A 24,194-nucleotide genomic window follows, 5' to 3' on the forward strand; every position below is an offset into this window, starting at 1 on the left:
CACAAAATGTGAGGTGAATAAATTGTTTAGCATAAACGATCCAGGGACTGGTGCCACAAGTTCAACCGGTGCCACGAGCGAGAGTGGCGCCGGGACACCGAGCGGTGCCAGGAATCAGGACAGTGCACCCTTTTCAGTGCCAGGGATCAGTGACTTGGCAATGCGGGCAGGCACATCATTGTTAGCTTGCTGTGGGAGAAAAACTGTTGGCAAATGTTGGCATCATTGCTGATTTGCTGGGGGGGGGGAATTTCCCGCAACTGTGCACGTGTTCTGCGCACACCTGATTGGAATCGACATGAACAAGCACTCAAAGAAGAAACATGTTTACAATTTCTAATACTGGATATATATATAGTGTTGTTATTATAGTTGTCATGCTAATGTGAGTTGCAATACATAAGTACAGTCGTGCAAATCATTGGGGCGGGGGAGCCATACTTCCATTAGGTATGCAAATTCCCACTGAAATCATCAGGAGTTTGTAGATGAATAGTTCCACATTGACTCTGAACTATAATATTAAGACATCTGGACCAATCATGTTACCCTTATAATACAAGCATAAACGTACTAACTTGTAATTCACACAAATAATCCCAAGCATATTTTCCTTTAGTGCCTATGTTTCTTAGTGATAAAAGTTCTAAATATTTGACTAACTTACCTTATAGAACTGTATGATATCATCCTTGGCCAGGGTCTTTAGATACGCCACTTCAATGTTATCTGAACAATAAGTTTTAATTAAAACAAGTCTGCACATAATAGCTAGTTATTATCATGGTATTTTTTCAAAGTACTTTTCTTTCAAATTTAGTGCAATGGACTGCAAATAATACGCTTTTCATTCTTAACTTACAAGCTACTATTTGAGTCTATCAAAAATAAATAGCAGTAAAAGCTTTAAAGAATTACACAAAATGAGCCCGTTTTGGACTAGAAAACAGCACATGCTTAAATAAAAAACAAACAAAAAAAACGGAATAGTATTCAGTTTCCAAAAAGGCATATCTATTTCTGAACTCCATCTTCAAAAAAGGAGTGAATCAGATTCATAACAGATACTGATTTTATAAATGGCTTTTTATTCACATTTATTATACTTCGGTAACCTTTTATTTAGGAAACAACAAGATAGCATGAGTTTTAAAATATATAATAGAAGAAAGAAAATGTGCATAGTCTTTAGTATGCAGTGTGGTACAAAGTGAAAAGGAAGGTCTTAAAAATTAGTTTTGCAGAGGAAGTAACTCAGCAGCTATAGTATATTACTAAATATAGATACATTTAAATGTATGCAAGTCCATTGTATAATGCCACTATAAAAGTGTAATTATTACAGAAACACAGAGCCTACCATAAGGGGCAGCATAAAAGAAAGAGCAACCTTCAAATGAGGAGACTCGTGAGGCAGGAGGATCCAATTTAAGAATTAAAACATGCAGGGTGATAAATACATGACTAAGAAGTCAGAGGCAGATTGGCATTAGTCCATGGTGAGTTTTGAAAAACAGAATGGAATTTTTAATTGAATTCAGAGATGATGGGAAGTCAGTGAAAATAACTGAACAGATGTTGCCCTGGTTGGGATGGTGATAAACAAACATGGGTGGGAAAAAAAGTTTGGTAACAAAGATGATTCAGACTTCTAGCCTTTAGAGGAAAGTTAAGTTTGAATCACATGGTGTGAAAGAGTAAGAAACATGGGACAGAGAGAGGACTTTTTTCCCCTTTGCATGAGTTGACTAACTTCTGTTTTTGTCAATTCTAGTTACACAAAAACCTTCTACTAAATTCTTCTAAATCAATGTAGGTAGATGGGAACTAAAAGGATCAGGGAACAAATCAAGGAAAATAAAGAACTGGGTATCATCTGTATAGAAGAGATGATCAAGGATCAGGTTACAGATAGCAATGAGTCATCCTAGAGAGAGAAGATATATGAACAAGAAGGCTAAGGATGGAGACATCTGAGGCACTGGAAAGCAAGACAGAAAAGGTGTATAGCTTCCACCCGAGATGAAAAAGCAGCAGAGAGTAGGAATTTTCATGCTGCTCCCTACACCTGGAATAGTATCAGAGGGGTAGCTGTGTTAGTCTAGCTCTGTAAAAAGTGACAAAGAGTCCTGTGGCACCTTATAGACTAACAGACGTATTGGAGCATAAGCTTTCATGGGTGAATATACACTTCGTCAGGCGCTTACGCTCCAATACGTCTGTTAGGTGCCACAGGACTCTGTATCACTTTTTACACCTGGAATGACATCTCATTGCCAGTATACCAAGGGCCCTCACTCCTTTCAAAAAGTGTTTTCTGAAAGTTGTACTAAGGCCAATGTATAGGACACTACAGGAGGATACACAGTTAAAGCAGTTTCTAATAGGACACTGACTACCCCAACAAGCTGAACTTGGTACTGTGACAGGACAGCATGTTGAATGGAAAGCAGTGGAGAAGGTGGCCACAGAGTGTACAGATCACGTTTCCCAGAACCTTAGTAAACAAAGGAAGGTTGGAGACTGTACTTCTGAGCAGTAATGTTCAGACACACACCAAATGTAAGGCAGAGTAGATCTGGCCCTACAATCTAAAATGGGACAAGTCTTTTATTTGAGAAGATAATACACGTTTTAACTGTCAAACTGATTTAGCTTTCTTGTCATAAATTGTATTTTAAAAGTGTTTACTAAGTAAATAGTGAACAAAGCCAAAATCTGAACTAGAATATTCCATTCCTTTTCTTTTTCTCTTTACCTTTTGGGAGGAGTGGGAGAGAAATGTTTTTTATGGCAAAATCAATTTAGCTTTCTCTGTTTCAGGATGTACTAAGTAGTAATAAAAAAAGGATACCCTATCTAGCTCAGAATATTTCAGAAAAAGATTATAGACTTGATGGTGAAAAGAAAAAAATATATAGTTTAAAAGGATGAGCTAGAAGATAAATGTTTCAATATTGATATAAACTATTTTTAATTCATTTTCAGTGAGACTACTATTATTCTCACCCTAAACACCTCTCCTGTAATGTTTGTAACCTTTAGAATACAAGATTAAATCTTAGAGTGACATCTAGATCTGCTCAGAACAGAGACAGACAACATGGTGGTTCAGATACAAGCTGTGGCCTACACTAGTGCTCCCACTCTTGCTAGCACTAGTAGAGCTGCACTGGTAGCAGAAACCGTAGGAAATTTTAGCGAGGAAAAAGCCTATGGTAAAGGCTAAGAATGTTTTCATTGTCATAAGGACTGTGCAAGGTAAACATGACTGCACCTATCACAGGCACTAGGTGCACATGTAGTACAATCTTTAAAAATGCATACAAAATAATTCAGGCTGACACAAAGTCAATATATAAAGCCTCCTATCATATATCCAATCCTTTAACACTGTTGGCCCACTTTATTGGTTCATGGAACTCTGCAAAAAAGAACTGAAGACCAAAAAATGTGGGCTCTGTTCAACCAAGGGGGAGAGTAAATTTCAGAACATAGGGTCCTCCACTATGAACGTCCCCTGACAAATACTGCGAACGCAGGTATCCTAGTGGATATCTCCCAGGGTAGAAAGAAAAGACTAAAAGCACTCACCCCACAAAGAAATGCATAAAATTATGCACAGAAGGCAAAAGATTAGGTCCCTAATAAATTCACTCCTATTCAGTGCAGCTGTAGTTGTAACCAATTTGCAATCAAATGTTACTTTTAGAAATGAGTGATACAGAACTTTTTAAACATACTTACTTAACTGGGCCTACAGTGTTAATATCAGTGCAGAACCTGTAGGGTGACCAGATGTTAAGGGGAAAATATCAGGACCACCGCAGGGTTTTTTTGTTTTGTTTGTTTTTGTTCTAACACTCACCTGTCCGGGAGTTCGGCGGCAATTCGGCAGAGAGCCCTTCAGTCGCAGACGGTCTTCAGCAGTATTTTGGTGGCAGGTAATAAACCTTGCTGCCAAAGACAGAAGCACCCACCGCCGAAGACCAGGGAACAAAGTATCGGGACAAATGGCGTCCCAACCGTACTCTGGTTGGGACGCGGGACAAACTCCTCAAAATCGGGACAGTCCCGATTTGATCAGGACATCTGGTCACCCTAGGAACCTGTAAGTTTTCCAGTTGTAAGAGAAGCGTTACCTGCTCTCAGCTCTCTCCTCTATATAGCTGCAAGCATTAATAGCCTGAACAGTCCGAATTAAATTGTTAAACATTCGGAGTGGGGTCCCTTGTGTGGTTTATAATATACCGGGTGAAATAGTGCCCCTGTTAAAGTCAACAGGAGTTTTGACTTCAGTGAGGCTCGAATTTCATCCATTATCTTTACTGAAAACGCAAAGTATATTTGACTCCTCTTTTTTTCTTGCCTTTTAAGTTATCTACTGTGTCCCTAAATGATTCCTGGAGAAAATTTCTGTGTAAATTTCTGTGACAAGCAGATAAAAGAAATGCAAGAATTTTCAGTTATTAAACTGTTATATATTTAAGTACGAGTGGAACTAACAATATGTTTCAGCACTTCAGCCCTCAATTTCACATTTTCATCTGACAAACAATTTTCTGTTTTTCTTACCTCTGTCAAAGTTATACTGCTGGGAAATTATTTCTCCCCAGTATTTAGCACACTCTGCAGACAACTTCTTTGGTTTGTCTAGACGACGAATTGCTAAAGCTTGGATATGTTTCTGGAAGGCCTCCTCTGACATGTCTTCAATGCACTTCTCCATAGTTTTTAGGAAAGCTTCAACTCTGCTTTCTAAGTAGTGCGGTTGTTTTTCTGACTGAATGATAAATCGCAGTCCTTGTATGCCATTAGCCCGTCGAGGACCACTGAACACAATGTAACCTTGACAAAAGAGAAAAAATTGCAACTGGTAAACTACATCTATATCTATGTCCAATAAAAATGTTTTAGTTTGCCTTCTCTTCAATGAATTGTGGCTATTAACAATGTAGGATACCGTGACCATCTGTTCCTTATTTGTCAACAGGCAACACACCCTGTCCCATATTTTAGCAAGTTATTCAAAGTGTCACACACTAGAAATGATTTTACATTTTGTGTGATTCCATGAATAAAACATTGCAGTGTTCAAAAAAGCATAAGCTACATCTTGTATTTTTCAGTTTTCTTTTATTTCCCTGAAATGGATGTGGTTGCCCTAGAGAAGGGGAAAAAAAGGATGAAGAAAGGTTGTTTGTCATTATTAGTTTCTAATACTCAGATAATAAGTGTTATTAGGTTGAGCATTAAGAATAATTACTTAGATCTACTATTTATATCTAGTTACTACTTCTCAGTTTTATAAACTTTCATTACACGCACATACAAACACACAGAGCAGCGGAACAGTCACATTTTCAAGTAATTTTTTCCATGTTAAACCTTCATCACTGAGGTTTGGTACAGCTGTGTGCAATTTACACACCGCAATGCACTGATGATTTTGGAATTCATTCTACTGACTATAAAAAGGAATTTTACTAAGTGGTCCTATTCATTTATCACAGTGGTTCTCAAACTTTTGTACTGGTGACCCCTTTCAAATAGCAAGCCTCTGAGTGTGACCCCCCTTATAAATTAAAAGCACCTTTTTATATATTTAACACCATTATAAATGCTGGATGCAAAGCAGGGTTTGGGGTGGAGGCTGACAGCTTGCGACCCCCTGAGGGGTCCCGACCCCCAGTTTGAGAACCCCTGATTTATCAGTTCCTGTAGCCATGTTATGGTTAACATTTCAGCAGTTGTTTCCTCTATAGAGCTGTACTACTCGCTCAATGTATTATATACTGAAAAATATCACTATGGTTTAAAACTTAAGATTCTCAGGACAGAGGAAGCCAGTGATCCTTGTTGAAATCCATACAAATAGAGAAATTCTTAGTAAAATGATCAAACCTCCAATACTTGGCTAATACCTCTATTACACACAACAGGCCCCCATCTATAACATTATGCAGCTGTACAGACCTGTGCCTAGATACTAGAAATGTGATCTCTTAACTGTTCATGTCCATGTTTACATAGGTTTAAGTTAGAACCCCGTTGGTCTTTTACTAGCTTTTTTTATATCTCCAAATTAATATTCATTTTGAAAGCTATCTTTTCCAAGTTGATAACTTACATTCTATTTTAATACTGGGTGGCAAGCGGGATTTACTCAAAGTCTTTACTCAGCCTAGCAAGGCATTTTGTGCTTGGTATTCTGCATTTTCATGCAATAGTCCTCCCCCTCTACCCCTCCCCCACACACGCGCGTGCACACACACACACACGCACACACACGCACACCTTACATTGTTGGTCACTTGTCCTTCAAGCATAGCATTAGTTTACCTAAGAATAGGATCCTTCATAATGAAAAGTTCTATCAACGTAACAGCTTTTATTGCTATTACAGTAGCACCCAAAATGTACTATGTGCTGTACTAAGGAGGATATGGATATAGTTCATGCTCCAAAGAATTATTTGTAGGTATTAAGCGAAAAGTGATTGGTTTAAAGGTATGATTTGCAGCCTGGCATGCCATCTAAAAAAGACCATTCCATGTGTAGTGTGTGTTGTGGAAGAAAGGGCAATGACAGTTCTGGGAAAGGAAGAGTGGTTTTACTATTGTAAACACCCGCCTAACAGAGCGACAAGTTTAGTGAATGCAGTTTAAGGAACTCAGCTAGAAGACTGTGAGGCTTCATTTTTTTCATTTTGTTGCAATTTAATAAGAGAGAGCTTAAATTATCATTGTGTGGCAGTGTCTCTGCCTAATCTAAGAGCAGCCACTGCATAAAGCATGGGCAAACAGTGGCTCTGTCTCTGACATGGGAGAGGAATCAGAGAGTTGTAGAGGTATTGGTGAAAAATTTCATTTGAATTAGCTCTGATACATGTGCAGTCACATCCTTACTAACCATGAGTCATACCTAGGGCTTTGTAAGCATTATTGCTTACCACTTCCCATAAAGGCAGTGTCACTGATCCTCTGTCAGTATTGCTCAGTTTTCTTCTGGCAGTCATTTAGCTTTGGGAAGCTGATCTAATAATCCCATCCTTTCCTGTCACTCACAGCTTTAGATGAAAGAACGGGGTACTTGTGGCACCTTAGAGACTAACAAATTTATTTGAGCATAAGCTTTCGTGGGCTACAGCCCACTTCATCAGATGCATAGAATGGAACATATAGTAAGAAGATATATATACATACAGAGAACATAAAAAAGTGGAAGTTGCCATACCAACTCTAAGTGGCTAATTAATTAAGATGAGCTATTATCAGCAGGAGGAAAAAAAAACGTTTGTAGTGATAATCAACATGGCCCATTTTGGACAGTTGACAAGAAGGTGTGAGGATACTTAACATGGGGAAATAGATTCAATTTGTGTAATGACCCAGCCACTCCCAGTCTCCATTCAAGCCCAAGTTAATTCCAGTTCAATAGATTCTAGTTGGAGTCTGTTTTTGAAGCTTTTCTTTAGGTGAGATGGTTTTGGTACAGCCACTAAGACACCATTTTTTTCTGGAGTGAGGCAGTCTTCAAATATTTCAGTCTTGATCTTAAAAGCTATGCTTTTTTCATCTCAGTTTACCTTTGTGAACTGTATAGTCTTTGGGGTCTCCATTAGTTAAAATAACTTTTATTTACCAAATGTCCTTTAAATGGCATTCAGGGAGCAGGGTAGAAGCAGAGCTATAGAAAGTCTACCATCATACTTATCCTTATTTATTACTGAGATATGGAGGATAACTCTGGGAAAACTCACCTAACTGTTCCTTGGTACGCAGAGTGTTGAAGCAAGGCTCTGATATAATTTGACAGAAGAGCTCCAAAAACATATTCTCAGAGGTACTCTGCATATCTGTTTGGTAATATATTTCTATGCCACAGTTGTTATGAACTTCATTCCTCTGTTGATAGACAAACCAACCTCCTAAAAGAGAAAGTTAAAGTAATTAGGCTCTCTCTCTCACACACACACACCTTCCCAAATAGAGTTCAAGTAGAAAAAACAGACCGTCTAGCTACAGATAGAATCTGATTACAAGAAAAAGAGATTCAAAGCAGATCTATTAATAATCAGGCAACCTGTTCATCAACCTGTGGGAGAACGATTTTTATAGTATGTTCACAAGGTTAACAAATCCTAGCTTGGCGAGTCACATGGGTAAGTGAATTCCAAAAGCCAAGGGTCCTCGCAGAGAACACCATGCTGATGCCTCCTCTCTTATAACGATCTCAAATGCTTCTGCTGATTTCCCACTGATTAGACTTGGAGACTACTGCACCCATCATATCCCTACCTAGAGGTGGTCCCTATGGATCAGGGTTGAGGTACATTTGCGTTGTTGGAGGGGAAGCTTGCACTGCCTCTCCTGTGCTTTATTTGTTCTGTAAACAGAAGACTTCAATTTCTATGACAGTCAATTCAACAGATTTATAAGCATTAAAAGTAATTCAACAAGTAATACCAATAGCTTCTTTGGTACAAGGCATTTCCTATAGGCTAATGATCAGCTAGAGATTATGGCCTTTGGCTGTACATTAGCTATCTATTCGTACATATTCTCAGGAATTGTCCTCAATCTCCGTAGTTTAATTATTGCTTAAATCTTGACTTTTTGGCAGTGCACAAAAAATTGAGTACTATAAATAAATTCTGTAAAATCACCCTAAGTTAAAAAATAATCAGCTATTAGACATGGCAAGAAGTTATTTGGATAGAAACTACATTTTACTCAATGAAGCAAAGGCAACAGCAGCACATCATTGAGTGTACAAATGCAAAAAATGAAAGTTGCTCTCCAGGAGCTCTGGTCATTGAATGTGGATATTAATACCTCGTACAGAATGAGGCAGGGCTCTCACTTGGACTGTGTAGAATAATGGAGGGCTCAGATTATATTTCACATGCACCTACACACTAAACATAAAATTTGTGTCAACTAACATATGCATGCACGTGCAAAGCAAGGAGAATGTTGGCACATAATTACAAATATCGTCTTACTGTACCAAAACACACTGCAAATGCACAAAGTACATTTAAAAAAACCTTTTAACCCTGTCGAATTTCAAGGTTCAACACGAAAACACCAACACACTAGGGCTATTAGAAAGAGAGAAAGACAGAAAGAAAACTGCACAGCAGTGTCAGTCCCGATGTGAATAATGGCACCAGAGCACCCTACTGTACTGACGCCAAGGGTGGTGAAAGCTGCCAGGGAAGCATGTGTGATCCCGATTGCAGAAGTGCAGAGGAGGTTCCTGGCACTGCGGTCCCCCAACCGATTCTGATACCAACTCTATCCCTACTACTGGAAGAGGAGTGCTGGGATGTGGTGCTAACAGGCATGAGGATTCAGTGGCTCATTCCATTGGATGGGCTATTGATGGCACAGACCTGGAAAAGTCCTAGACCAGTGGTGAGGTTGGGACCAAAAGGCAAAGGAGGTCTGCAGCTCCCTGATACGCTGACGAATAAACACAGTCTGTACTGGCATCTCCCTCATCGGTAACAGACTCAACGGATGCCTGGGGGTAGTTTCTGACCTTCCCACTCAGTACTGGGGAAGGGTCACAGGCACCCATGCCTTCCTGCCCACCACCACCAGCTCCATGTCAGTCTGTGCTGTTCCTGAAGGAGGCAGCAGTGTTACCCCGAGAACTAGAGTGGTCGTGGCTGGTCTTATGTGACATTTCATCGGCACAGTTGACAGGGAACAGCTTCTCCACCTCTTCAGAGAGGCACCTGCTCCCACACACTAAGCAGTCGCAGTCTCAGAGCCTGAGGGTAATTGTTGGCCTGATGAAGGCTGCATGGCCTGCTCGAGGTTAAAGTCCCAGGTCACCTGAGTCCTTTTATTGAACAATCTGCAGATCAAACAATGCTCTTTAAGGTGGTCCTTGCCAAGCCAGAGCAGGCACTGGGTGTGGGGACCGTTGTTAGCGATCACTCCCCCACATGAAGGACAGTGTTTAAACCCCAGTGAGGGCATCAACAGGGAAAAAAACGTACTAAAGCTAATACTAACTACTACCTACCACTAAATACTAAGTATATACAATAAAAAACTATGCTAAATCTGATTGTTAGGATGTAAGTTTATACTACATAAAGCTCTGACTCCAGCCATGGGTGGTAAGAAGGAACTGAGGGGAAGGAGTCAGGGTGGTGTCACCTCAGATAGCTAGGCGTGGGGCCACAGCCATGAGTGCTGTCCCTCACAGGTATTGCTAGGCAAAATCTCTGGCTCTGGTGCACTAAGCACACACACACACCCCTAATGGAATACATGTCTGCATCCATTCGAAGAACAATTTTTACTTTAATGTTGTTTTGTTCAAGTTGCTGTGCAAGCCACATGTCTGTATTCATCCTTCACATCAAAACTCCAATATATTAAGCAGCTAAATATTATTTTACAGTTCTACAAAAAACAGTTACTGAGCATAACAGAAAGATTAATATCACAGACCTACCTATACTACTTTTCATATAATGATATTTCCCATTTAATTCTGCAAGATTTACAGTGCAAAATCTTTTGAAGTTGATTTCTAGACTAACTACAGGTAATATTCACTTCAAAAGTCATTAGAAGACACCAGGAAACAGCTTTAAATTACTTGCTTTATAACATAGAAAAAATGATTCAACTTACTGTCAGGAAGCTGCACTTCTCTGTATCTTACTAGCTGACTGGGAAGGAGGGGCTTTGTATGAGCATGCTCAATGAGAGTGTCCTCAACCATTTGCATAATTCCTAATGCAGCCTGGAAAAGAAGACATTAATTACAAGTTTTTTATTTAGTCCTTGACAATCCTAAATCTGGCAGCACACTGAAGGACAGCAGTTATTGGTGAGATGCAAAATCAGTAATAGAAGGATGGAATGGTTAATTTAAAACAAAGTATAAGAAAGTGAAAAATAAGGTGAAAATAAGTGAGATTATTTTCCCTACATTAGATTATTTATTTTTATTTTATTTATTTTATTACTATTTATTTTATAGTAACCCAGTGTTACTGGCGAGCGTACCTTTGGCTACATTCATCTTTACACATTTAGCTAAACATTTTGGACCTATTCTTAATGTGCTCTCACTTTCTTACCCTTGAAGTATTTATCTGTGCAAACTTGGAAACTGCATATGTACTCCCCAATTTATATACACAAATGACATTTTGTTAGCTGTTAATTTGGTTTCTCCAAGTCTTTCTATACCAGCACAGCTATTCACCCCATTTTGTTGCATTGGTGGAGTTGGGACTGTTGGGATCAAGGCAGTCCCCTTGTATACGGGGATAAAAATGACAGGATTTTTTTTCCTGCCTCCATCTGCTGGTAAGGAGAATAGGAAAAATAATTTTGTCCAGCAGCCAGTGACAACTGTTAATCTGACAGCAAGTAAATTTCACTTGCGTAGACTGAGTTAACAGTTGCAGGCCTGCACTTTAGGGCTGGAATTTTCAAAAGAGTCTAATGATATCAGGCTCCAACTCCTAGTAAAAATAAATGAGACGCCTCTAACTCCCTTAGGTGAATCTCTTCCTAAAATCCTAAATATTTCCTTTAGGGAGGGACAACACAAGTTTCAAAAGTAAACTAGAGCATCTTGAGTAAAAAAAAAAAAAAAATTAGGACCACCATATTTTCTTATTCTTCAAATCTGAGACGCAGGTTTCCCTGGGAAAAGTCAACTAAAATTTTCTTCTCCTAGCCTGGCAGGCTATGTTGGCATACAGAGATGCTGCAGGAAGCCGTTTTTAGACTCCAATTCAACAAATCATTTAAACATGTGAGTAATCTTGCCCCTATTTGTCAAAGCACTTAAGCACAAGCTTCAGTGCCACTGAAGTCAATGGAATTCAAAACATGGAGTTTACTGTATAGGGATGGGATGACTCACATGCTTAAAGACCTTGCTGAGTTCGTACCTTTGTGCCCACAAACAGAGCACACAGAATTAAGAAGTCAAAAAAAAAAAAAAAAAGAGAGAGAGAGAGAGAAGGTATGTGACAGAGTAGCAGACCAGCTGTTACCATTTTTAATTGAAAACTATAAACTTCATTTGTTCTTTCAGAAACCTTATCAGATTTTTTTTAAAATACACTAAAGTATACAACATACAAACATCAATACATGGCAATTAACATGGCAGGAAATGCTGAAGTAACATAGTTTGGATGCAACGTTGATCATAGTTCTAAATTCAGAGAGTAAAATTTATAAAAGTGCCTAATCGACTTTCTATGAGACCCTGGTCTACACTGGTGGGGGGGTGTCGATGTAAGATACGCAACTTCAGCTACGGGAATAGCGTAGCTGAAATCGACATATCTTATTTCGACTTACCTCCTGTCCTCACAGCCGCGGCTCCCCCGTCGACTCTGCTTCCGCCTCTCGCCCTGGTGGAGTTCCAGAGTTGACGAGAGCGCATTCGGGGATCAATTTATCGCGTCTAGACAAGACGCAATAAATCGATCCCCGATAGATCAATCGCTACCCGCCAATCCAGCAGGTAGTGTGGACATACCCCTACTAGACTCCTAAGTGCCTAAGTGAGTATTGAAAAAGAACCTTAGAATCTTAAGTTACTTGGGCACTTCTGAAAATTTTACCCAGATGCTCCAATATGTGAATATACCCACAGATGTAGACTACATTGCTGTGCTTTAGTTATTAAATGTGGATGTTAGTATTTTCATTGAATAGGAGTTCTTAAAATAGTTATTTTAAAATAATAAATTTAGATTTTCCTTTAATGTCAAATATAATTAGCTTTTTATAAATACACAATACAGTGTTTATTCCTAAGCAGTACTAAAGTTATAGACATTTTCAGTAAATCTACAGTTTCAACCTAAACAGCATCAAATACATAGGATATTTGAAGTTCAGGTGGTTTTATGAAAAGTTGATCTTTAAAAAAAGCAAGGATTTCAGTAAATTACATTGAAAACTACACTTTAATTTAAAAAAAAGTCTTTAAAACTTGACTGTGATGATATGGTGGGAGTGGGGGACGGGGTGTGTGAGAACAATATGTATGGCAACATTTTTTAAAAGTCTGAGATATGTAACTTCAAATGGCTTGATTGCTAAGTGCCATGGCTTACATGTTGAAAAGTATACCAACTTCTTATAAAATCTGTTTCAAAATTCTATGCAGAAACCCAAACCTCTTACTCTGTTCTGCCATGTAAACTCATAACACAAAAATGATTTCTTGCAAAAAACCTGCAAAAGATCTCTAAATTTATGAAGGAAAAGAAAAGGAAAAAAAAGGGATGAGGGAAAAATAGGAACTTTCAAGGCAAAGCCAAAATAATATGTATTCTACTCTAGAAAACAACAAATTACCACAGAATATTTATAACATGTTGGTATCACTGTGAGCACCATTAGCCTACTAGTAAGCAGAAATCAACACCCTATTGTGGCAAAATACAAACGTCAGAATAGAAATCTAAGCAGACAGGTAGATTGCAAGGAGCTTGTAGCAGGGTGCTGCTGCAGAAGCACCTAACCAGCCCCTGCTCAGCCAGCCTCAATCAGAGGAAATGGATTGGGGCTGGGGAGAAGGCTGGTGCCTGGCCCCAGAAACTGGCTGCACCTGTGGGCCTGCTCAGGAAGGAGCTATAAAGCCTGGCTGGCAGCCAGTGCATGGGGGGAATGGCCAGGGAAGGGTTAGTATCCAGACAGAAGGGAGAAACCCTGTAAAGAGGAGAAAAGCCTGTAAAGTTTGTATATAGTATTGCTGGTGGTGGGAACTATTCTGTGAATAAACCACGGGTGCTGCAAAGGAGAAGCCTGACGGAGCTTTATTAAAGGAGCCCAGAGCACCAGGGGGGCAGGCCAGGAAAGGACCCGGTTACAGAGCTCAAAAGAAGCTTGCAGATCATTTCTGATGACCATGGTCTCCAAATACATAGATGCACCATATGCAGTGATGTATATTTTTATCCCTCCAAAAGCCACCCACACGACTGCTTACAGAAAACATCTTTTTCTCATGATTGGGTACATGTCAGCACAATACAAGGCTCAGTCCTGAGTAATTCTGTGGTGCTTTAATAGAGGAATTTAATCACATCTTGTTCACATATAGAAGGGGTTATGAGGAAGATGGGATTATTCTTTAGTTTACATTTCCACACAAAAAATGTACAAAAAAAATTAAAAACAACCTTCCTGGAGCTCTTATTTAAAGCTCCAACTTTCTATACCCTATCCTTCTGGCTCTTTCCCTCACTGCTGCTGGCCACTTCCCTCTCCACGGACCTGCAGTGTTTTAAGATAAGATAGTCTAGTGCTAGTGTACTTTCACTAGACTAGTATAGAAGCACGTCTGTATCATATTTATCCAAAGAGCTGAGTGCATTTACAAATACTGCATGTGACAATTCCTTTGTGAGACAGTTAAAATGGCTACATCTATTCCCATGGGGCTGACATAGCAGCATTCCCAATAGTATCATGATAGAAGTGCAACTCATTACAGTTTTAAGGAAGGACACATTAAATAGTCTGTGCCTCTTACTAACAGTGCCCTTTTACTTTCACAAGGAAAAGGAACTAGAAGTCTGATTTATGGACCCACACACCTTAGCCTTGTACCTAATGCTTCACTTTGAAGGATTCTGATTTTTTTAACCTTTGCTAGTCAGCTGAGTCACATGTCTGAAGCTTGTAAATGGAAAACCAGGAGCTGTAGCACACAGTTACTTTTGCAGCCTAATTACTTACTGTAATAACATGCAATGCAGACTTTAAAATATTTAGATCATAAACTGTTTTCTATTACAGTAAATCTCAAATACCAACAGTCAAAGGACATTGAGCCTGACCGACAGCAGAAAAAGCGTCATCATGATATACTGGCTGTAAAACAGCTAAAAATTAAGTGAAGACTATGAAATCATATTTGGCAAAAATTGTTTTAAAGTTTGGGACAATTAAATAAACTCTTGGTTTTAAATCCTGTTTTTAATACAAACTATTTCTATTAAAGAAAATATCAGACCTGTTTTGTTATATTGCCATGGAGAAGAGCCTCGATGTGTAACCGTGACAACAGTTGAGATATAAAGGCCTTGAGGCGGGGAAGAGTGACATCTAGAATAGATAAACCGACAGTTAAATCAATCACATGATTTTTTACATTACAGGGAATTGACCTCATCTTCAGCAGATATGATCCATTTCTTGGAGAAAAGGGAAAATCATAATAGTCAAAAGCAATGGATTTTTCCTTAAAAATTAATTGTTGGAAAGTTTCCAGGTTTAAATATCAGCACTCATTGCACAGTTTGCTTTGCTTAGAATTCACTTAGCATCTGACCCAGATTCCACTAAGAAAAACAACAACAACCCTGCTCTCCAATCATGCTGAACACACATTCACTCTCCAGAGAAAATAGTTACCATCATTTAGGTGGGGCTGAGAGTTAAAGCTGTAGCTATTAACTACATAAAGAACATGTGGCTTACAATTCTTCTGGAAGTTACAGTACATTACTACCTAGACTAAAACAATTTCTGAACTCAAATTTCAGTTTTATAGTAATTAGCAATAAATCATATAAATTAAGAATGTTTTTGTATAATATAATATACACACACACACACACACTTGATTTTCATATTTTAAACACTTTTACAATCAGTATTACTCTTGTCCATAAAGCAAAATACAATTTACATATTAGAACCAATAGGCAGAATCAGCAGACTAAGAGATAGTCCCCTGGTATGAGCACTGACTTTGGAGTCAGGAGACCTGGGGTCCAATTCACTGGCTCTGCCACAGATTCCCTGTGTGACCTAGGGAAAGTCCCTTATTCTCTCTGTGCCTCATTTTCTTATCTGTAAAATGGAGATAATAGCACTTCCCTATCTCAAAGGGGTGTTTCTAAGGATAAAGACTGTGAGGCTCTCAGTTACTATTGTAATAGGGCATATAAGTACCTAAGATAGGTAGATATTTTTATCCTAAAATATCATCAATACTTAATAATTTTTCCTCTTACTGCAACCCCAACAAATGCCCTCCCACACCATTTCCACTTCTTTCCTCACCCCAAATCAATTATTAGTTGCTCTCACTTCGTTAGTCATACCTTATATTTAAACTTTGTCTCCTGGAAAAGGCAAGAGGTCTCTTATTGTTTGTGTAATTAGTCTCTTAATTCTGACTTAAGAAACATTTGTCAGCAGTACATAGGGCTGGGGTCGTCTGGTAGTGGTGGTGAGGATGATGGTAGTAAAAATCAAACCAAAAAATCATTGTCCCTCAAGCAGATCTCTAATTTTGCAAAACAGTTAGACTTTAACCTCTTTGAACAGCAATTCAGTGTTAAATTCCCATGTTAAGTACACTCAGTATTAAACTTTAAATGGATTACGTTAAGGGACAGAAGTTAGTAAATATAAAAAAGGATCTGCAATTCCTAGGAAGAGGAAGGAAGTGTCCTTTATCGGGCTGACCCTGCTCTCGCTGAAATTAATGCTAGTTTTGCCACTGACTTCAGTAGGGCCCATTGGGAGTCACCTTACTTAACACTGTACAGACACAACAGAACAAAACATTTAGGGTCCAGTCCCAAAGCTACTCTGTACAGTCAGGCCATGCACTAGTATAAAGCCTAGGGTTGCCAACCCTCCAGAATTGGCCTGGAGTCTCCAAGAATTAAAGATTAATCTTTAATTAAAGATTATGTCATGTGATGAAACCTGCAGGAGTAAGTCCAACCAAAAGTGGCAACCCTAAAACCCCCTATAGCATGTACAGGAGGACTGCCTGCATGGAGCAGCTTTCAGGATCAGAGCCTTAAATTGTGGGATGCAACAATATACAGTATAGTCAGTTTCTGACCATATTGGATTTTTCTTTCCCTCTAAAACGATATTTCATTGGCATCTTTTAGAGTCAAATACATCAACCAAGAATGATTAAATAACTATCCTGCAGCACTACCCAGAAGCCTCAATCAGAATCAGGGCCTCATTGTGCACTGTACAACCACAGAGGTATTCCCAAGGGTTCCTGTTGGGAAAGATTTATACAATTTATTTTTAAATTTTGTTGCTGATATTTTTCTGGTAAAAGCTTTTTTTTGCAATAATTAAAGGGCATACAGTGCCCAATATATTTTAAGCCTGCCTCAGTAGCAAGTGTACAAGATGTGCACACTCACCTCTTTATAAATATCTCACGTAGGGAAACAGGGTGAGGGAAAGGCAAGTTCACGTCTTTGCTCATGATGGCATTCAGCTGAAAGCAGTATTTGGTAAGGCTGGTTTAATAGGGTGATAAGATGTCTGAAAATTAGAAGATGGGAAGCAGCTACAAAAAGATAGAAATATAGGGCCAAATCCTGCCCACTTCACTAATATGAGCAGTCCCAACAAAGTCAAAACTTGCATGAGAAAGGCATGCTAGATTTGGCCCTAATTTACATCTTTGGGACCATTTGTTGGGGGTACTCCAAGGAGATATTCACCATCTTCTTTCTGGAGGCTGCTCCAACAGCAGCCCGTTCTCATGTCAGGCCAGAGTGGGGTATTACGTGTAAAGTTCACTAGCCTCTGCTAAAATTATAGATACAGCCTCAGATTATTTTGAGGTTGTTGGTAACTTTTATATTTTAAATTACCCTCCCCAGTGAATATAGTGAGGGATTTGTTCTTCATTAAGGACTATTTGCATGAAAAGTTTGTAGGCTTTTTTCCAGATATTTTTGACACAGCGGTCATCAAAAAATAAGTACATAATTTAAAAAAAATCTTAATTCCCAAACTAAACTAAAAAGAATAAACAGTTTTTTCTCAAACTTTTAAAAATACTATGAGGCAACTGCTGTACAAATATTGCAAAATATGGTTCAGAGTTCAAAATATGTAGCTCCATTAATGTTGATTAAGTAATTACTTGTGAGGACAACAGACTATGTCCCCATTCAAAAATGGAAACTCTTAGCTCTACTGAAACAATACAAAGCTCAGGATTCTAAACATGACAAAAGTCAAAACAAGCCAAAATAGTGAATTCGGTAAAACAAACAAACTGTTAAAAATTGGCAGGAACTCACCATCTAGAGCTTCTTTTAACTCATCTTTGGTCCAAGCAACTTCTGTCATCAACAGTCGGAGGTAATACATAGCATGCTGGTGAGGCTGTTCAGCTCGAAAGTTGTTAAGTGATCGCATGTACTAACAAGGTTGAAATAGGACATTCAATAATTACAAAACTTAACTTCTGGATATAACAGCAACATCACCCTGAGTTACTTGGCTTTGTATACAACCCAAAACCCCACATTCCAGATGCCAGCAACTGTTCTACACTTGTGCTTTCTTGAGTAGCATAATACGGTAATTGGATTGAACTATGCTCACGATGATGCAGCTTTGCTTACATGATGATGAAGCTAGGAACTAAGTTAGTTTCAGTTTTGACGAAAACATTTATTCTCAGAGTGCATTTTTCCATTAATTCATTATGACACATAACTCCGAACCAATATCTTTAATCATTCTAGTCAAGGCCTATATATTCTGTGGCAACTATTACCAAATTCATTACTAGCTGCAAACTATAACTAATTGTCCAGTGCCCTAGTCTCACACGGTCAGACAGAGGCAGCTACATACAAAAGGAACAACAAAAGAATCTATCCTTGTGAGCTGGGCTGTGACAACTCTTCTTTTGCTCAGTTTGCATCCAGGCAAAATAAACACAGCCATCTCCTCAAACAGAAAGAATGAAAAGAGCAAGCTAACAGTCCTTGGCAACGTGGGATCTACTGGGTCCCCATATAGCCACAGGTAAGCATACCCTCAATTTCACAAGAGAAAGTCTGTTTTTCAGAGGCCAGTGGGTAGGTGGGAAATGCAACCCCTGAGATCATAAGGTGAGAGGGCTTTGTCTGGACTGACAGGAAAAAAGAGGAGTGTCTCCTTTTAAAGTCCCCTCCCACTTGGGAATTGGGAAAGGGTGGCCAGGGGGTGGAAGGCATCACCTAAGCCTGCAGGCAGGTCAGTAGGACTTAGGTAAACCACTGGCCCCCTGCACATGGGGAGAGAGTATATAAACCCTACTTCCTCCAGCTGAGCCCCCTCCTAACCCAGGATTAGTTTAGGACTGGATTTTTTTCTCTGTTATGGGCATCGTACTAATTGCCTCATTTGTGACTGGGAATGACTTACACCCCACCATGGCCAATCTGGCAGTGAGGGGGAGTGTGTGTGTGGTTTTTTTTCCTTCCCCATGGCAGCTCAGAGACCTGGTAGAGTAGATCAGGAGGTAAGGTTCAAGATCTCACAACTTAGCAGGTGCCAGGTGTCCAGTGCAGCTACTCATTCCATAGGGGTCCAGTTCCGTGTAAAACTGGAATTGGGTTTAGGGGAAGGCATCCCCTAAAGAAAAGGAGGAACAAGTTTAGGCCTCCAAGTGTCTGCTGCAGCACAGCCCCTTCACCTTCATACAAGGGGAGGGTGGGGACTGGAACCAGCTTTGGAGGGCTGATGGCACCATACCCCTTGCATCTTGTCTTTCTTTCTGTGTTTCTGGGACAAAGAGGAAAAAGTTGGTGGAGACCGCCTTCCCTCTTTCACCTGCTTCATAAGAAGAAAGGAGCCGACTCTTTCTTAACATGGATGAGCTTGTGGGAGAAGAAAATGTAACTTTTCCTCGTTAGATTTTGATTTTTTTGGTTTTTCCTTTATATTGTTACACACATGGATATACATACAATAAAAATTGTACATAATCACAAAATATGCAAAATAATGAAAAATAAATTCTGAGCTAAAACTCCCCTGAGTTCTAGAGATATAAATGAGAAAATATCTCATAATAAAAGGAAAATCCCCAAGAAGTATGCATTATAGATAACGTGTAGATATATTTAGAAATTTCTTTGGGGATTTCCTTAGTTTTAAATTTAATTTGTGTCTGTTTTATGCTGCCATGTGTGTCAGTTTACCACAGTAATGAAATTCAACGTGCCACAGATATACAGACCCTGATATTAGACTAAATCTTCCTTATATATGATGTTCACCTACTTGAATATTAAAATTAAAAGTTTCTTGTTACATTATATAATGCTTTCTTCTTATGTAGACAACTCCGATGTAAACAATTACATTTCTAGATTGGACTAACAGAAGTAACAAAGAAGTTGTAACCTATTTCAAAAGTTTTTTAAAAACCATTTGTAAAATGCAGTATATGAATATGGATCACTGAATTTTGTGCCAGTTTTCACTTCCAGAATTCTGCATATCCATGTACTGCATATCCTACACCATGAAATGGGTTATGATCCCCTGGGTCTAGAGGGGTCACAACAATCCCTCCTATCTATCCTGTTTCTTTATGGCTAGATCAGACTGAAATCCTAAATCTTTTTCTTGTTGTAAATGGGATCGGAGTATGGAAAAGTTTGAGAACCACTGTTCTACTCTTTTTATAAATGAAAGGCACAATCCAGCAGTTAGGAAAAGTTCACCACACATTTTGTCTGAATAAAGACTGTAGGGCCAATATTTTTGAAGTTGTATAACTGTCATTTAAATACTTGGCTAGAAGTTCACCCAAAACTGAAGCCAATAGAAAAACTCCCATCAACTTTAGTGGGCTAGGATTTCACCCTATACTTTTGGGCAGATTTAGCTCTCAAATTCCATGAAAATGTTCACATTTCACTCATAGTCAATGTATTCTGTTTTAAATTATCCCAATCACATTAAAATTCCATAGAGCTTACCGCTTCCTTGATAATTTCAAATCTTTTCTCATCGATCTCAAAGGTGGTCATTTTTTCAATGATCTTCTTTAACAAGATATGCTGTTTGTCATTATAACCTTTTACAGAAAGCTATGGAAAGAGTGCATAAGTTTCTTTAAACTTGAAAAGTCAAAGAGCAATTTCTAAAAAAAATAATTTTAAGTGTTTATAATGGCCTAAAACTCATACATCCCAATTAGAAAAAACACAGGTATTCGACTAAATCAATTTAAAATTAATTTTATTCACAAGGTGATACAATATTGATGAAGACAATACTGTATGTCTTGGTGGTTTTACATGCAAAGGACAAATATAAATTCACTGTAGCTTAATAAAGCAGCAATGTGTCTGAGTATAGACTAACTGTTTATTACTATGGGCTCTAGTCAGTAAAGTATGTTTGAAGTACTCAAAAACATTTTTCACTGTGGACTTCTAGTTATAGTAATAAAAACTAGCTTCCTAGTCTTCTCAAACGTTACCCCAGAAACCTATTTTCAACTCTATATTTAATTTTCCCTCATGACCCATAAATAAATATATTTTACTGGGATGGTAGTAAATAATATCAGGAGACTAGCATCAGTGTGGACACCTGCAGACATAAAAGTCAGTATGATGCTAGCTTACAAAACCCAGGGTGTTAGAATAATAGAATATCAGGGTTGGAAGGGACCTGAGGAGCTCATCTAGTCCAACCCTCTGCGAAAGCAGGACCAATCCCCAATGTTAGTCTCAAATGTTATGCAATATGGGTACCTCTATACAAAGTCTTGATAAGGCTGCATATGGGGTAATATGCACATGGTATTAAATCACCTAAATTACAAAATGAGTATCTATAAAATACAAAGAAAGGCTACATAATTATTTCATCCTATGAAGAATCTATCTGATGAGAAAAGGCTCCAAACAAAGGAAAATACAAGATCTAAGTCCTGTTTGCAGGAATCAAAAGGGGACACACACATTATGATCACAGAATCATAGAAATGTAGGACTGGAAGGGACCTTGATGGATCATCTAGTCTAGTCCCCTGCACTGAGGCAGGACTAACTATTTTCTAGACCGGGGTGGGCAAACTTTTTGGCCCGAGGGCCACATCTGGGTGGGGAAATTGCATGCAGGGCCATGACTGTAGGGCTGAGCCAGGGTTGGGATGTGGGGTGAGGCGCTGTGTGCAGGAAGGGGCTCAGGGCAAGGGGTTGGGGCGCAGGAGGGGGTATGGCAGGGGGCTCAGGGCAGGGGGTTTGGGTGCAGGGTGTGGCAGGGGGCTCAGGGTACAGGCTCCGGCCTGGTGCCGCTTACCAGGAGCAGCTCTGGGGTGGCAGGCAGTGCGCAGCAGGGCTAAGACAGGCTCCCTGCCTCTCCTGGCCCCGCGCTGTTCCTGGAAGTAGCTGGCACCACGACCCTGCGGCCCCCAGGGGAGGGGGGGCAGTGGGCTCCATGCGCTGCCCTCCCCTGCGGCTATCTCCCACAAAGCTCCCATGGGCTGCGGTTTCCCATTCTTGGCCAATGGGAGCTGCGGGAGGGGGCCTGCAGGCGAGGGCAGCGCATGGAGCCCTCTGCCCCCTCCTCCCCCAGGGGCCGCAGGGATGTGGTGCCAGCCGCCAGGGCTGGCTCCAGCTTTTTTGCCACCCCAAGCAGTGAAGCAAAATAAATTAATAAATACAGCTGCAATTGGCGGCACTTCGGCAGCAGCTCTACCAAGCCGCTTCATTCTTCGGCGGCAATTCGGAAGCGGGTCCTTCACTCCGAGAGGGACCGAGGGACCCGCCGCCAAAATGCCGCCGAAGACCCAGACATGCCACCCCAACACCTGCTTCCTTCACTGGTGCCTGGAGCCAGCCCTGGCAACCACTTCCAGCAGCGGGCGCTGGGCCCGTGGCGCCATGGGGATGGCAATCCTGTAGGCCGGATCCAGCTCATGGGCTACAGTTTGCCCACCCCTGTTCTAGACCATCCCTGATAAGTTTTGTCTAACTTATTCTTAAATACCTCCAAGGATGGAGATTCCACAAACTCCCTAGCTCAGTGGTTTTCAAACCTTTTTTTCTGGGGAGCCAGTAGAAGAAAATTGTTGATGCCTGTGACCCAACAGAGCTGGGGATGAGGGGCTTGGGGTGTGGGAGGGGCTCAGGGCTGGGGCAGAGGGTTGGGGTGCAGGGGTGAGGGCTGCAGGGTGGGGCTGGGAATGAGGGGTTCAGGGTGTGGGAGGGGTGTCTCACCCGCAGGCACTCCCACCCACCCTGCCCAGCAGAGTGCGGAGCTGGTGCTTGGGGCAGGGGCAGCACATGGAGCCCCGTGGCCACCCTGCCTAGAAGCCGGACCCACTGCTGGCTGCTTCCAGGGCGTAGCGTGCTGTCTGAACAGGTAGGCACTAGCCTGCTTTAGCTGGGCAGCACCACTGATGGGACTTTTAATGTCCCAGTCGGCAATGCTGACCAGAGCTGCGAGGGTCCCTGGGTACTAAGGAAAGTGACCCAGTGCCTTACATGTCACGACCCAGTACCCGAATTTTGAAAAACATGACCTTAGGTAATTTGTTCCAGTCCTTAACCCACCTTATGGTGAGACAGTTTTTCCAAATGTCTAACCTAAATCTCTCTTGCTGCAAGGTCATATGAAACAGTATCAAAAGCCTTACTAAAGTCAAGATATATCACATCTACTGCTTCCTCCCCTATCCACAAGGCTTGTTACCCTGTCAAAGAAGGATATTAGGTTGGTTTAACATGATATGTTGAAAAATCCATGCTGACTATTACTTATCACTTTATTATTTTCTAGTTGCTTACAAACTGATTGATTATTTGCTCCATTATCCTTCTGGGTACTGAAGTTAAGATGACTGGACTATAATTCCCTGGGTTGTCCTTATTCCCCTTTTTATAGATAAGTACTGTATTTGCCCTTTTCCAGTCCTCTGGGATCTCTCCCATCCGCCACAAATTCTGAAAGATAATCACTAATGGCTCAGAGACCTGTTCGGCCATTTCCTTAAGTGTTCTAGGATGTATTTAACCAGATCCTGCCAACTTGAAGACATCTAAATTGTCTAAGTGATTCTTAACTTTTTTTTTCTTTCCTATTTTAGCCTCAGAGCCTACCGTGATGCTAGTCATCCAATCACTGCTAATCTTTTGGTGAAAATTAAAAAAAAAAAAAAAAAAACAACCCTCCCCCCCAAAAACGGCATTTCTCACTTCAGCCTTCACTGTGTTTTCTCTTATTGCCTTCACCACCACCACCACCCCCAATAAGTAAGGGGACAACCCTGTCCTTGGTGTTTGTCTTGCTTCTAATATATTTGTAAAATGTTTTTTTGTTACCCTTTATGTCCAATAGCTAGTTTAATCTCGTTTTATGCCTTGGCCTTTCTAATTTTGTCCC

The 24,194-nt window shown here is 40.1% G+C and overlaps 1 protein-coding gene across 4 annotated transcripts in view; it reads right to left on the minus strand.

Moving 5' to 3' along the window:
* Window positions 1–24,194, minus strand: part of IDE (insulin degrading enzyme) — a 95,188-nt gene that overhangs the window by 5,772 nt on the left and 65,222 nt on the right. For all 4 annotated transcript variants that reach the window (XM_039546991.1, XM_039546988.1, XM_039546989.1 and 1 more), the window contains exons 16-22: window positions 20,777–20,887; window positions 18,095–18,215; window positions 15,028–15,119; window positions 10,662–10,773; window positions 7,763–7,930; window positions 4,576–4,848; window positions 668–729 (exon numbers count right to left, since the gene is read on the minus strand). In XM_039546991.1, coding sequence (XP_039402925.1) covers window positions 668–729; window positions 4,576–4,848; window positions 7,763–7,930; window positions 10,662–10,773; window positions 15,028–15,119; window positions 18,095–18,215; window positions 20,777–20,887 — 939 coding nt within the window. The remainder of the gene's footprint in view (window positions 1–667; window positions 730–4,575; window positions 4,849–7,762; window positions 7,931–10,661; window positions 10,774–15,027; window positions 15,120–18,094; window positions 18,216–20,776; window positions 20,888–24,194) is intronic.

Source organism: Mauremys reevesii, linkage group 7, assembly GCF_016161935.1.
Source record: "Mauremys reevesii isolate NIE-2019 linkage group 7, ASM1616193v1, whole genome shotgun sequence".
Taxonomy (NCBI): domain Eukaryota; kingdom Metazoa; phylum Chordata; order Testudines; family Geoemydidae; genus Mauremys; species Mauremys reevesii.